The 16,015-nt window shown below is 40.1% G+C and overlaps 1 protein-coding gene across 2 annotated transcripts in view; it reads left to right on the forward strand.

Moving 5' to 3' along the window:
- Positions 1-16,015, forward strand: part of itfg1 (integrin alpha FG-GAP repeat containing 1) — a 257,780-nt gene that overhangs the window by 199,104 nt on the left and 42,661 nt on the right. For both annotated transcript variants that reach the window (XM_059651685.1, XM_059651684.1), the window contains exon 12: positions 12,530-12,573. In XM_059651685.1, the coding sequence (XP_059507668.1) occupies positions 12,530-12,573 (44 nt within the window). The remainder of the gene's footprint in view (positions 1-12,529; positions 12,574-16,015) is intronic.

Raw genomic sequence — 16,015 nt, forward strand, 5'->3', positions numbered from 1 at the left:
CTCTGTTGATGTCCTTACATTATTTTTCTTTTGTGGAAGTGTTTTCAGCTTATGAAGGTGACTTCAATCAATGCTGAAGAATGGAAGATGTTTCTATTTTGAACACCTTGTGCAACAACTAGAATCATGGGCCAGGAATTGCAGTCTGTTATTAATTAAAGCTATTCCCACGATGTCATAACACAAAAAGTGCATGTTTATGACAGGTCTGTTTTCCCCAGAAACCACCTCATGATGGAGATTGGCTATTTTACACCATGGAACCGTATCAACTAAGAATAAGGTTGAGGTTCCAACTTCAGATTTTCACTTATATCCTTATATCTACCAAACTCAGGCTTGTTGTCTATCTGTCCATTCTGTGTTCGAGGCTTAGTTGATTTGGTTTTTTCATTACGTGTTTGAGAAGGGTCATCTTAGTAACAGGTTTGATTTGAAGAAGAGCTTCTGACGTCATACTTTTATACTTCCACCTCCATTACATGAGTCCTGCCAGCCAAACTTTGGCTAGTTTTTGGCTGAAAACTTTTATTCATGACTTTCTCATGTCTAGACACAATATTGTAGTAATCTTCATACTTTCAGAGGTATTTACTCACCCATCACCATTGTGCTTCTTGATCCATCTTGGCTCCCTGACAGCACGTTGATTTTAAAAAATTTTCACCCTTGTTTACAGACCCCTTTTGTGACCCTCCTCTTTGTTTGCTCTTCCAGCCATACAACCATTAGAAATTTCTGCTCCTGTAGTTCTGGCCTCTTGTGCACCCGATTTTAATTTGCTGCACCAGTGCTGAATATGTCCAATACCTTTTTGAATGCAGTAAATAGGAATACATCAAATCCATTTAAAGATTCTAGTGTGGTGTAAATACTTCATGTGTAGATTTAAATTTATGCATCTGAAAAAAAATCAAGTTTTCTTGAAATTTTGTTCTACAACTTGACAAATACTTTTGCTGACATGGTGATGAGTTGATCAAATTTTAAATACTCATATGTTTTTCTGTTCAAAGTCTGTAATGAGCTCCACAAGTGCATAAAGGCTTCAGTCCATTGTTCATAGAATCCCAACAGTGTGGAAGCAGGCCATTTATCCTGTCAAGTTCACACAAACACTCCGAAGAACATCCCACAGAGACCTGCCTCCAACTGTAACCCTGCCATCCTGCATTTCCCATGGCTAATGGCTCATGTTTTATCCACTTAATGTACACATCCCTGGACACTATGGGCAATTTAGTATAGCCAATCCAACTGACCTGCTCATTTTTGGACTAGGGGAGGAAACCAGAGCACCTTGAGAAAACCCACACAGGCATGGAGAAAATGTACAGACACCATCCAGACAATTGCTTGAGGGTAGAATCAAGCCACTGTGCCACCCCAAAGTTGTTCAAGTGCAATTGACATTGCCCACAAAACTATATCCAATGTTATCAAGCTCTAGCTTTAATAGAAATAACATTTTAAATACATTCAATAGTACAGCTATGTATAATTCAAATGTGTATATTTATATAAAATAATCACTAACATTCAGTAATCAAGAAAGTAAAGCATGTCAACCATTAAAATAACAACTGTGCATTATGATTATAATTTCACTATTATTTTACCAAAAAATACAATGAAGCCTACTAACCTTTAAATAAGTATGAATTTCTCCGTGTCCACAGGAAGGAATCAGACAAAAATATTTTACATTTTAAGAATGTTCGTAACCAACAAACTAAAATTGTCAAAGACCAAATGCAATATAATTAACAAATTTTTTTTCCAAACTACAGAAAACATATTTTATCATTCATTCAAATGAAAATTATTTGTGACCCATTAATCGTTAACGTCATGCTCTCAGTAGATAAGTAGCCTTATGCTTGAAAACCAGTACACCTGTTGGCTTTTCAAACAGGCTTCTGTCTGTCTGCGGCATCAGGGCAAGCTGTCCTGTGTTCTTTGAAATTCCTTTCACTTAGTTTTCTGTGTAACCTTGACTGACAATCAGAAGCAAAGACATCTCTTGTGATTCCTGGCTTTTTAAATCTCCAAAGTCCCATCTACTGCGTCTTATTCTTTTCTAACAGCGAATTGCCTTCTAGAAGCATTCTGCTCTCCCAGCAGTAATTTCTCTGCTTCATCCAGTAGCATTTCTCTCCCCTCTGCCTAGGTGAAGAAGTCTCAACATATGTAACCAGAAAAAACAAATGCCCTTCTTTTGTGCCAAGTTGTGAAAACTAGCACTTGACTTTATTTTTAAGTTTTTTTTCTCTGTGGCAACAAAATCATGAGGCCTATCTCTTGGCAGAGTTTGGTGTGATTTCACCACCTTGGTTCAAATCTGTTATGTTTTCGCTTAAATTAAAAGAGGGAGTTTAAAAGGTCTTGTTTTTTAAACGATACACAGAATAAGCATATATGCATATTCCCTATTAAAGTAAGGATTGAGATTACATGTTCTATAAATGCTGATTGGTACCTGTTTTGCTTTTTTTTGATACAAACTCAAACTTGCCAGACTAGCTATTGGATACTCAATTGCTCGGTACTGTTTTTGCTGTGGTTCAGTTGTTGTAATCCCATCTTTGGGGTTCGAGGTTAAGTTCCACAACAGAAAATTTGAGTTCACAGTTGAATCTGACATTCTGTACAATGCTACATTGTTGCAAGTGCCAACTTTGAACAAGATGTAAAACTAAGCCCCATCTGCCTTCTCATGTTATAAGTTACACCACAACACAATTTCAAAGAGCACTGGAATAATTTCCAATGTCCAGGCCAATATTTATCCGTCAACCAACATCACAAAAATGGATGGTGTAATCATTATTATCTTGTTTCTGGGACGTTGCCAAGAACAAATTGGCTACTGTATTTTACTAGATTGCAATAGCGACCAAATTCAAATTAGCTAGCTATCTAACCTTTTGACATCCAGAGGACATTGAGTAGTCTGTCTGTCGCCTAAACTGCACTTTGGTGCTTAATTGTGAATAATTGAAAAGTCTTATATTGTGCTTAACTAAAATAATCTTTACAAAATAGATACCAATCCCTTTGAAAATGTTTGTTTATTATGTAAATTGTGCAAGCTTAGTAGTTACAACAACTTTTCCAAATTTTTTTCCCCACCGTGACCCCATTTGGTGATTTCAAAAATGGTTGTGACTCCTCAGTGAGAACTGAGAAAGCTGGTGAAGATTGTTGGATAGGAACACAGCTGTTATAAATTTGACTGCATTTCCAGAGTAACTGTTGCCCCCTCTGAACTTGGAGCTCAACATCTCAATTTGTGACCCCACTTTGGGAATCTCTGCCTAAGATATGTTTCTGAAAATCTCCTTGTATTTACTTGTTCAAATTAGAAATCTATTTTCAGTGGTAACTTTACAGCTTTTTCGGCATTGTCATAAGTAAGTGCTGTTTCAATTCTGCAGTCTCATCCCTTGGTTAAAACGATCTGGAATCTCAAAATGTAGCATTAAATTGAAGTTATTATTTTCCATATCATAATAAAAATAAGAATTTTCATTTGAATTAATTAGTGCTATAACATTTGTAAATGTTCTACAACAATCACATTTGGATAAGATATGCTATGATAATTTTATGGCGTGATAGTAAATTAGTATATGAGGTGGCAATTGTGAAGTTGAATTAAGTTCGTTTCCAAGATAGCACCAAAAGTAAGCATGAAATCTAATAATTTTTCATAAAAATCCAACTGATTCAAGCCTATTCTTCAATGAAGAGAAACTACGTAGTGTGGTCTGTATATACCTCCACTCCCAGAATCGCATGATTAACTCTAAATTCCGTCCGGATGACTAGGAATAGACAAGAAATACAGCCGCACCAATACAACTGTCATCCTCTGTGCACGTTTTTAAAATCTGTTGCATTAATCTGAAGGGGCAAAATATTAAACTAATTGTTTTGAGGTTAAAATGCAATGACAGAATTAATGCAGGCATTTTCCCTACAGGAGTCAGTTCAGCAAATTCATTTGAATTCACATCACATCAAATTTCTAGTTAATTATCACCACCCACATTAAATCTGCTCCAAGCCCATGAATTTTCTTTATGGATCTGTTTTAATGTGATTTCCTTCCTGTCCACATCCTTAATAGTAATTTGAGGGAAGTACTCAAGAAGTTGTATTTGCTTCTGTTAAACATATTTCAAAATGTGTAAAGGGGGCGGTAGGAGGAGGTGTCGGAGAGTTGGCATTTGACCTCGGCAATGTAGAGGTCAGTGCGCCGTACTACCACTGCGCCTCCCTTGTCTGCAGGTTTGACGGTGAGGTTGGGGTTGGACCGGAGGGCTGTCCGTTCTGCGGGGGAGAGGTTGGAGTGGGTGAGAGGTGGAGGCGGTTAATGTCTCGACGGCAGTTGGAGATGAAGAGGTCGAGGGAGGGTAGGAGGCCTGGGGGTGGTGTCCAGGAGGAGGACTTGTGTTGGAGGCAAGTGAAGGGGTCAGTGGAGGAGGGTTAGGCTCCCAGTTGAAGAAGTAAGCGTGGAGGCAAAGGTGGCGGAAAAACTGCTCAATGTCCAAACGTGACTGGTATTCGTTGATGTGTGGTTGTAGGGGGACAAAGGTGAGCCCCTTGCTTAGGACTGACCGTTCGTCCTCAGTCAGTGAGATGCCAACTCTCTGACACCACCTCCTACCACACCCTTGATCATGACCCCACCCCCGAGCACCAAACCATCATCTCCAATACCATCCATGACCTCATCACCTCAGGGGACCTCCCAACCACAGCCTCCAACCTCATTGTTCCCCAACCCTGCACGGCCCGTTTCTATCTCCTTCCCAAAATCCATAAACCTGCCTGCCCTGGTCGACCTATTGTCTCAGCCTGTTCCTGCCCCACCGAACTCATCTCCACCTATCTGGACTCCATTTTCTCCCGTTTGGTCCAGGAACTCCCTACCTACGTCCGTGGCACCACCTACGACCTCCACCTCCTCCAGAACTTCCAATTCCCTGGCCCCGAACACCTCATTTTCACCATGGACGTCCAGTCCCTATACACCTGTATTCCTCATGCAGATGGCCTCAAGGCCCTCCGCTTCTTCCTGTCCCGCAGGCCCGACCAGTTCCCCTCCACCGACATCCTAATCTGCCTAGCCGAGCTCGTCCTCACCCCCAATAACTTCTCTTTCGATTCCTTCCACTTCCTACAGACAAAGGGGGTGGCCATGGGTACCCGCATGGGCCCAAGCTATGCCTGCCTCCTTAGGTTACGTGGAACAGTCCCTCTTTCGCACCTACACAGGCCCCAAACCCCACCTCTTCCTCCGTTACATTGATGACTGTATCAGCGCCGCCTCTTGCTCCCCAGAGGAGCTCAACAAGTTCAATCACTTCACCAACACCTTCCACCCCAACCTCAAGTTCACCTGGACCATCTCCAACACATCCCTCACCTTCCTGGACCTCTCAGTCTCCATCTCAGGTAACCAGCTAGAAACTGATGTCCATTTCAAGCCCACCGACTCCCACAGCTACTGAGAATACACCTCCTCCCACCCACCCTCCTTTAAAAATTCCATCCCCTACTCCCAATTCCTCTGCCTCCGCCGCATCTGCTCCCAGGATGAGGCATTCCACTCCCGCACATCCCAGATGTCCAAGTTCTTCAAGGACCACAACTTTCCCCCCACAGTGGTTGAGAACGCCCTTGACCGTGTCTCCCGCATTTCCCATAACACATCCCTCACACCCACCCCCGCCACAACCGCCCCAAGAGGATCCCCCACGTTCTCACACACCACCCCACCAACCTCCAGATACAACGCATCATCCTCCGACACTTCCGCCATCTACAATCCGACCCCACCACCCAAGACATTTTTCCAACCCCACCCTTGTCTGCCTTCCGGACAGACCACTCTCTCTGTGACTCCCTTGTTCGCTCCACACTCCCCTCCGATCCCACCACACCCGTCACCATCCCCTGCAACTGCAGGAAGTGCTACACTTGCCCCCACACCACCTCCCTCACCCCTATCCCAGGCCGCAAGATGACCTTCCATGTCAAGCAGATGTTCACCTGCATGTCTGCCAGTGTGGTATACTGTATCTATTGTACCCGGTGTGGCTTCTTCTACATTGGGGAAACCAAGCGGAGGCTTGGGGACCGCTTTGCAGAACACCCCGCTCGGTTCGCAATAAACAACTGCACCTCCCAGTCGCGAACCACTTTAACTCCCCCTCCCATTCCTTAGACGATATGTCCATCATGGGCCTCCTGCAGTGCCACAATGATGCCACCCGAAGGTTGCAAGAACAACAACTCATATTCAGCTTGGGAATCCTGCAGCCCAATGGTGGACTTCACCAGCTTCAAAATCTCCCCTTCCCCCACCGCTTCCCAAAACTAGCCCAGTTCATCCCCTCCCCCCACTGCATCCCAAAACCAGTCCAGCCTGTCTCTGCCTCCCTAACCTGTTCTTCCTCTCATCCCTACCTTCCTCCCACCCCAAGCCGCACCTCCATTTCCTACCTACTAACCTCATCCCACCTCCTTGACCTGTCCATCTTCCCTGGACTGATCTATCCCCTCCCTACCTCCCCACCTATACTCTTCTCTCCACCTATCTTCTTTTCTCTCCATCTTCGGTCCGCCTCCCCCTCTCTCCCTATTTATTCCAAAACCCTCTCCCCATCCCCCCTCTGATGAAGGGTCGAGGCCCGAAACGTCAGCTTTTGTGCTCCTGAGATGCTGCTTGGCCTGCTGTGTTCATCCAGCTTCACACTTTATTATCATGAAAGCTGAGAGATTTTTTTAAATTTCAATCCCCTTTTAAGGTTAACTTTACACATTTTGAAATACGTTTAACAGAAGAAAATACAACCTCTTGAGTACTTCCCTCAAATTACTATTAAATATGTGGCCAGGAAGCAAATCACCAGCACGACCAGCTTGAACCAAATGGCCCATTTTGGTGCTATATATTCAACAGAATGTAACCAGATCTGGCAAGTTCTGTTTAACAGCATTGCTGACAGCCCTTTCTATTACTATACTGGTTCCTTAGAGTAAGCTGATTTGGTCAGAGTAGGTAGGCCTTTGGACAGAATATACCTGAGCAATTTTTCCACTTTCTGAAGTAGATGCCAGTATTCTAGCTGTACTAGAACAGCTTAGCTAGGTGTTCAAGATAAAAGTGTGAAGCTTGATGAACACAGTAGGCCAAGCAGCATCTCAGGAGCACAAAAGCTGACGTTTCGGGCCTAGACCCTTCATCAGAGAGGGGGAATGGGGAGAGGGTTCTGAAATAAATAGGGAGAGAGGGGGAGGCAGACCGAAGATGGATAGAGGAGAAGATAGGTGGAGAGGAGAGTATAGATGGGGAGGTGGGGAGGGGATAGTTCAGTCCGGGGAGGACGGACAGGTCAAGGAGGTGGGATGAGGTTAGTAGGTGGGAATTGGAGGTGTGGCTTGAGGTGGGAGGAGGGGATAGGTGAGAGGAAGAACAGGTTAGGGTGGCGGGGACGAGCTGGGCTGGTTTTGGGATGCAGTGGGGGGAGTGGGCGAGCTGGGCTGGTTTTGGGATGGAGTGAGGGAAAGGGAGATTTTGAAGCTTGTGAAGTCCACATTGATACCATTGGGCTGCAGGGTTCCGAAGCGGAATATGAGTTGCTGTTCCTGCAACCTTTGGAATTATGGCACTGCAGGAGGCCCATGTTGGACACGTCGTCTAAGGAATGGGACGGGGAGTTAAAATGGTTCGCGACTGGGAGGTGCAGTTGTTTATTGCGAACCAAGCGGAGGTGCTCTGCAAAGCGGTCCCCAAGCCTCCGCTTGGTTTCCCCAATGTAGAGGAAGCCACAACCGGTACAGTTCCGCTGTTTATAGAGCAGATTCTTCAGCACTTGAGCTGGGATCTTGACAGGACCTGTCGCTTTTCTGTGTTGAGCAATTTCTTGATATCATGCTAAGTAAGTGAAAATCACCTGAGAACTGACTTTTGCAATGGTCAGCACCTTAGTAGGTTATTGAGATGGATCACCACTTGGCAATAATGGATGAAAATAGTTACAAAAGATCCATCCCTATATTTTATAATCATGCTGCGTTGCATCGTCATTCAGGATTGAGATATATATGGAGCCTCAACCTCTCACTTTAATGTCCACTGTCATTACAACAAAATGAGCCAAGACTAGAAAGCTTTGACCTGGTCTGTTAGTTGTCAGATTCTTTTTATCTCTTTTAGTCACGTGTGATTGTGTGTATGTTTAGCCCTGAGCTATCACTTCATCAGACTGGCAGCTCATTTTCAAATATGCTTGGTGCCGCTAGGATGAAAAAATGAATGCCTTTTATCTTTAGAATCGAAGTTAATCTGTCATCATTAGTGTTATTCCAAATGTCATGAGCATTGATTTTAACTTAACGCAACTCATGGGAATGAAGTGCTTTTCGTTGAGGTACCCAGTCTACTCCCTAAAACGTGTTGTATGGAAGTAAATGGGGCATAAGATTGGGCAGAGTTTCTGTCAAGCATCTAACTCAAATGTGCCTGGTTTCTGACTTGGAGAGTTAGACTAAATTCAGGGCATCAGTACATTGTCCTTAAATATTTGACATTCTGTTAGACAATAATTAACATAATTTATGATTGAGTTAGATTGAAATTAAACAAGATACATTTTTTTGCTTTTCTTTTGGTAATTTAATTAAACTTGATTATTTTAATTACTGTTGAAGTGGAGCATGAATTAGATCTCTTTCTAGTAACCATTACTGGATGGCTTTTCACATTTGTTTGCAGAAATCAATAAAATAGAAAACTAGAATGAGAAGAATATCTTATAAGGATGAGTTAGACAGGCTCAGTTTGTTTCCTTTGGAGTTTAGAAGAGTAAGCAGTGTCTTGATTGAAGTGAATAAAATTCTGAATGGCTTTGAGAAGTTGAACTTGAAGAGGTTGTTTCCTCTTGTGGGTCAGTTCAGTCTAGTACTAGAGGGCACTACTCTAAATTTAGCAGCCCTTTTAGGACAGATATGCAATATTTTTTTCTCTGAGGGTTGTGCATCTTTAGAACTCTACCCCAGGAAGCAGTAGAAAAAAGGTTATTAAAAATTATTGCAGCGGAGGTACACAGTCATAGACAAGGGATCAAAAAGTTATCAAGGGTAGATAGAAGTGTGGAATTCAAAGCACAAACAGATCAAACATGATCATGTTAAATGATGGGGCAGGATCAAGGGTCCAAATGGTCTGCTTTTCCTATTTCATATACTCACAAATCAGAGTTCATTATTCAGAAACCGAGCTTGATTGATTTTCTAAAATTATATACCTTAACTGAACAGTTGTTTCCTTACAAATGTTCTTTGAAGAATGTCATCAAATTTTCATGTTCTACAGCTTCGAATAATTGTGATGTGTAGCAATCTGTTCCACAACATGGTTGTCGTGCTATGCAGCTTTTAGGTTTGAATTGTTCCTACTCTTGATGATATACAACATATGCCTGAACACAGATTGCCTTTATGGATCGCAACCTGCAATTCGTCATGTTCATAATTTCCATGTGCGTTGGTCAGTATCATTTCTGTTGCCATAGCTTCCTCCAATGCAAACTTAATGAGAACAGTAAATTAATTTATTCAAAACTTTAAGGGATGACTTCTTTTAAACTTGAAGAATATATTTACCATGTATGGCATTTCAAAAATTTCTTTTTTATTAATTGCCTACTAATCTGCAACTAAACGTCATTGTTCACAGCATTTTGTCCGTCAGGTTATCAGTTTAATGGTCTTGAGACTGAAACATTCACGATGAATATGTGTGGTAGCATCTGTGTTTTAAGTTTGCACCATGTACTTCAGTAATTACAATGTAGATGTTCAATTGAAAGAATCTGTATTGATACCAGGATGATGAATATTCTACGTTTAAGAACCAACTTGCTGCAAAACTAAATAGACGATTGATGCTGTTACAGTAAATACAGAAAAGGTTCTCAAAATTAGTGTTACACTAGTTGGCACCCTCTGCCTAGAAAACCCTATTGTTTACATATTTTTATAGTTTTGTATCATCCATTTCCACTCTTAAAGTGTTGTGGCCTCACTTAAGATTGAAATTGCTTGTGGAATTATCATGATGATATTGCATTTTCATGTTTCCAAGCTTTCTAGAATTAGAATGAGGGCGTAGTCCTTTTACAGCTGAATAAAAGGCAACTACAGAGGCATGAGGGAGGATCTGGGCAGAATTGAGAGGAGCCTAGAAGGGAAAAACAGTGCAACAACAATGGAAGGAGTGCCTAGGAATAATTCAGGAAACACAGCAAACATTTATCTCGAGAAACAAGAAGCATAGACAGGGAGATGATGCAACCATGCCTGACTAGGGAAGTCAAGGATAGCATAAAAGCAAAAGAGAAAGCATATGATGTGGCGAAGGGCATTGGGAAGCCAGCAGATTAGGAAGCTTACAAAGACCAACAGAAGACAACCAAAAAAATAAGGAGGGACAAGATTAAATATGAGGGTAAGCTAGCCAGTAATATAAAGGAGGATTTTAAGAGTTTCTTCAGATATCTAAAGAACAAAAGAGAGGCAAAAGTGATCATTGGACTGCTGGAAAATGATGCTGGAGAGATAGTAGAAAGGAACAAAGAAATGGCTGAGGAACTGAATAATCACTTCGTACTAGCCTTCACAGTGGAAGATGTGAGAAATATCCCTAAAATTTTGAGAGTCAAGGGGCTACAATGAGTATGGTGACTATCACCAAGGAGAACGTCCTAGAAAAATTGAATGGCCTGAAGATGGATAAATAATTTTGGACCAGATGGGCTAGACTCCAGAATTCTTAAGGAGATAGTTGAAGAGATAATCAAGGCATTAGTGGTGATCTTTCGTGGACCACTAGAGTCAAGGAGGGTCCCAGAGAACTGGAAAATCGCTAACATGACACCCCTGTTTAAAAAGGGAGTAAGGCAAAAGACAGAAAATTACAGGCCGGATAGGCTAACCTTGATCATGGATAAGATTTCTGAATACTTGGAAGTGCATAGTAAATTGGGAAAAGTCAGCATGGCTTCATCAAGCTGAGGTTGGAATTCTTTGAGGAAGTATCAAACAAGTTAGGCCAAGGAGAGGCAATGGATGTTATTTATCTGGACTTCAAGACGGCCTTTGCCAAGGTGCCACACCGGAGGCTGCTGAGTAAGATAAGGGCCCATTGTGTTAGAGGCAAGGTGCTAGCATGGATAGAAGATTGGCTGTCTAGCAGAAAGCAGAGAGTGGGGTTAAAAGGGTCTTGCTCAGGATTGCAGCCGGTGACTAGTTGTGTTCCGCAAGGGTCAATCTTGGAACCACAACTTTTCATTTTGTACATTAATGATCTTGTGGTTGGTTGGGTTGCCAAGCTGGTTCACTGTTTTTCCGCAGACGATTCATTACAATGCTGGGTAACCACAACATCCATGACCCGAGCTACAAATCTATTCTAAAACCTTTAGACATTAATGATCTAGATGAAGGAACTGAGGGCATTCTGGCTAAGCTTTCAGATGGTACAAAGATAGGTAGAGGGACAGGTAGTGGCAGGGAAGATGCAGAAGGACTTGGACGGATTAGGAGAGTGGGCAAAGAAGTGACAGATGGAGTACATCGTGGAAAGGTGTGAGATCTTGCACTTTGGTTCGAAGAATAGACTATTTTCTAAGTGGCAAGAAAATTTAGAAGTTTGAGGCCCGAAGAGACTTGGGAATTCTTGTCCAGGATTAGCTATCAGTAAACATGCAGGTTGAGTCAGTAGTTAAAAAGGCAAATGTAACTTGGGTTTTATTTTGAGAGGACTTGAATATAAAAGCAGGGATGTATTTTCACAGCTCTAAAAGGTTCTGTTCAGACCACATTTGGAGTACTGTACGCAGATTGGGGTCCCATGTCTCAGGAAGGATGTACTGGCCCTGGAGAAGGCTCAGAGGATATTTATGAGAATCATCCCAGGAATGTAAAGCTTAATAAATGATGAACGTTTGAGGACTCTGGGTCTATACTCAATGGAGTTTAGGAGGATTAGGGTGGATCTAATTGAAACTTATGGAATACTGAATGACCTGGACAGAGTGGATATTGGAAAGATGGTCAGAGAGTCTAGGACCCAAGGGCACAGCCTTAGAGTTAAGGGAAGACCTTTTAGATGGGAGATGCGGAGCCAGAATGGTGAATCTATGCAATTCACTGCCACAGAAGTCTGTGGAGAACAGGTCATTAAGTATGTTTAAGACAGAGATAGATAGGTTCTTGATTGTCAAGGGGATCAAGGTTTACAGGGAGAAAGCAGGAGAATGGGGTTAAGGAACTTAGGACATGATTGAATGGCAGAGCAAATTCGATGGGCTGAATGGCCTAATTTCTGCTCCTACGTCTTATGGTCTAATGGTTCTGTATATGTACTTAAATCAAGATTTATTTATTCAAATGATTTATCATGTGTATGTCCTGAAAACAAAGTTAACAATAATTGTTTCATTTCCTTTCCCAGTTCTCAGTGGATTGTGTTCCAATGATTGCCCACATCAGGTCACTGTAAGTAATACTTTGAATTATATTAATCAAAAAGTAACACGATCCTCTTAAAAATGTTTGATATGTAGCATAATTGAGCTAGGTGGCTATATGAAAAATGTTTCCCTGTGCAGTCTATTGTGAAATTACAATACGGAGGATATATTACATAAAATTCAAAAATCAAATTATTGAATGCTGCTCTGATGATTACAATATAAATTGAGATATTAATCATCTCTTACGTAAGTTAGAATTGTTAGTTTTATTTGAACAACAATTGCTTGACAATAGCATAAGCATTGAAAGTGAATCCAACATGGGGGTATCTAATGTCATACGATGTATTATGAGTTAAAATATTTTACTATAAAGCTCATCATTTTCAAATAATACATTAAACAGTCCAATGTATTTTTGGTCATTGTTTTCTTAAGTCCTAATTATTTTTATTCACATAACCTAGGCTTAAGGGGTTTGAATAAGAGAAAGAAATATGGCCTATCCCTGTCAGAACATTGGAATTAAATTAATTCCAGATGTTTTCAAAATGTGGACCAAAATATGTTAGCATTCTGCTTGGAAAAAAAGCATCTCTTGTTTTGGATTTGTTTTCCTGAAAAACATAAATGAGTTTGCTATACAAATGAAAACAAAGTGCAGTGACTGCTGGAATCTGAAATGCAGAGCAAGAATCTGCAGATCTGACAGCATCTGTGGGGAGAGGAACAGAGTTAATATTCTAAAAGTCTAGTGTGACTCTTCTTAGGAATGCTGTTACTCACCAATCTGTATTAAAAAGTAATTAAGAGTTCCTTGATGATGTAAACAGTATAAATTAGACTGCAATATGCCTGTGGTGAAAATGACTGTGAATGAGATTGTCCTTTTTTTTTCCACCCTTGGCAAATTCAGTGTTTCGCAAAATGTGAACTGAATAACATGGAAGGAATATTGAAATCCTATATTTCAGGCTACTAAGAAAGCCCATCATTTTTTTTTTCTTCAGGAGTCAAATGAATCTTTCAAAGTCTTAAAGATCAGTGGATTTATAGTGAATGTCCTGCTCCAAAGCTGATTCCAGTTTTGAGAAAATAGAAAAGATGTGGATAACCTGTCTATACTCAATCTGATCATGAGTGGAACAGCACAGGACTTGCTAGCATTTAAAATAAACATCAATTTTCAATGTCAGGAACCTAAGGGCTATTGCAACTAATACAATATTCTGCTTCAGTTTCAAAAATCTAATAAAAGTCAAAGGCTACTGAGATAGGCGAGAATGTGAAGTTGAGGCTACAATAAGATCAGCAATGATCTTATTGAATGACAGACAGAATTGGCTCAAGGAGACAAATGGCCTAATGATGGTTCTAATTTAGATGTTCATGTTTGTTTTGCTGACTATGCTAACTTTGCATTAGTTTGCATCCTGCTACTAATTTGATTCAGAAAAAACATGTTAAGATTCTGTTGAAACAATTACATTTGATATATCATGGGCAAGTAAAAGTTTAAAATGCAGTGTTGATAATCACTGAAAAACCTATACATTAATGGAACACAAGTTATCTTGCAAGTGTTTACATTTTTCTTGTTAATTTTGTTTAACGATTGTATGTTCACAGTGAACAGTCATTGAGGTGATAATTTTAGTATTCCCCAAACCAAACATTAACCTACACAATTATTATGTACATAATTTTTCAAAATTAATCTTTAATATATCGAAGCTTTTACCTAAACAGTGTTCTGAAGTTTACTATCTTCTAAACTGCTTCAGTACTTTACATAACATTTAATAAAGATTGGTTTTATTATCTTACTTAGAATATTGTCTTTATTATTCAGATAAGTCACAGTTTCCTCTGTAAGTACCTTCCATGATATCCATTGTCCAGTGATTCCCAACTGGTTCCAAACTTATGAACCTATTTTACTTTTACAGGCATTGAGTGAAATTATTGCACATATGACATTATCCAAATTTTACAAAATTTTGCAAAGCAAACTTATCTTAGCAACCTAAGGGTTTTAACTGCATTGTTTGTATTATTACCATCAGCCATATTTTCTTTGTTCATTTTCAACAGAATTACAGTTGTCTTGCATCTACTTGTAGTTAAGTCGATATTAGCAGTCGGATACATTGTTTTCACACTGTTGTACTGAAGGTTCTAAAACAGCCAGTAAACTAACATTGCTAGATACTGTTTAAACTGAAGCAAACTTTGGAGTAGTATGTTATTATGGGTTCACATTTATCCATTTGTAATTTAATTCTGATTAGCTGGTGAGAAGACAATTCATATTAATGCAATAAATTAAAAATGCCAGCAGTTGAATGCATCAGATGATTTCCACCAAGCTGTTAATCATTAAATTGACTTATTGTTTATACAGGATACTTGATAATAACCTATTCATTACAGTGAGCCTACTTGGAGCAAGAAGAACGAAACAAATTGACTCATGTTCCTACAACAGGGATATGGTATATTATAGAAGACCATTCTGTTCATATATGGGATTTAGGTTTTATTTGCTTTACAAATTATTTTGGCCCTGTGTATCTTTAAGGATGGACAGTGGTCAGAATTACAAACTACTCTGTAACAGCAATCATTTCCACCTCAACTCTTGATTGTATTTGTTAATTATTTGAATGACTGCATCAAAAGTTGTAAAACTGAGTTTTCAGATTGTATAAAATTAAGAAAGACTGTGCAGGTGGATGCAAGAAGTTACAAAAGGACACTGCAGAAGGGGAGAGGTATGGCAAATGAAATTTGATCGGTATAAGTATCAGGTTTACTACTTTGGGCTCATGAAAAAAAAATCAGTATTTTCGAAATGGCGAGAAACTATAGCTGTAGGACATCAAGTAAGTTTGAGAGTCAAAGTACATAAATCATTAAACTGACAAATTTTAAAACGCTAATGAAATGTGAGTTTTTTTTAAGGGGCTTGAATATTATTGGAAGCAAGTTCAGCTCCAGTTCTGTAAAATCCCTTTTTAAATGTTACCTTTTTGTTAGGGCACCATAATTGGGAAGAATTAGATTACTTGTGGTACGATGCATTGCAGAATCACCAGAGTGATATTGGAGTTTAGCCAGTTAAATTTTAAGATCAAGTTGTGTAGTCTGTGCATGTATCGCCTTGATAATAGAAGACTAAAGTATCTAAAGGGCATGAAAAAAGTAATCACCAACATAGAAACATCATTTTAAAGTTAGAGCTAGGCTGTTCAGGAACAAAATTAGCAGCACTTTTTCCACAAAGGTAACAGAAATTTGGAGCTCCTTATCCCATCACCTTCCCAGCCAATGGTTGTGATTCCTGTTCCAAACCACAGATGGCTAGATTTTTGTTTGATAATTTTACCTACAGATGCAAGTAAAGGCAGGTAAATCAACCATTATCTAACTGCTGAGTTCTTTCAAGGGCAGAATTGCCGACT

This window comes from Stegostoma tigrinum, chromosome 16 (genome assembly GCF_030684315.1).
Source record: "Stegostoma tigrinum isolate sSteTig4 chromosome 16, sSteTig4.hap1, whole genome shotgun sequence".
In the NCBI taxonomy this organism is placed as follows: domain Eukaryota; kingdom Metazoa; phylum Chordata; class Chondrichthyes; order Orectolobiformes; family Stegostomatidae; genus Stegostoma; species Stegostoma tigrinum.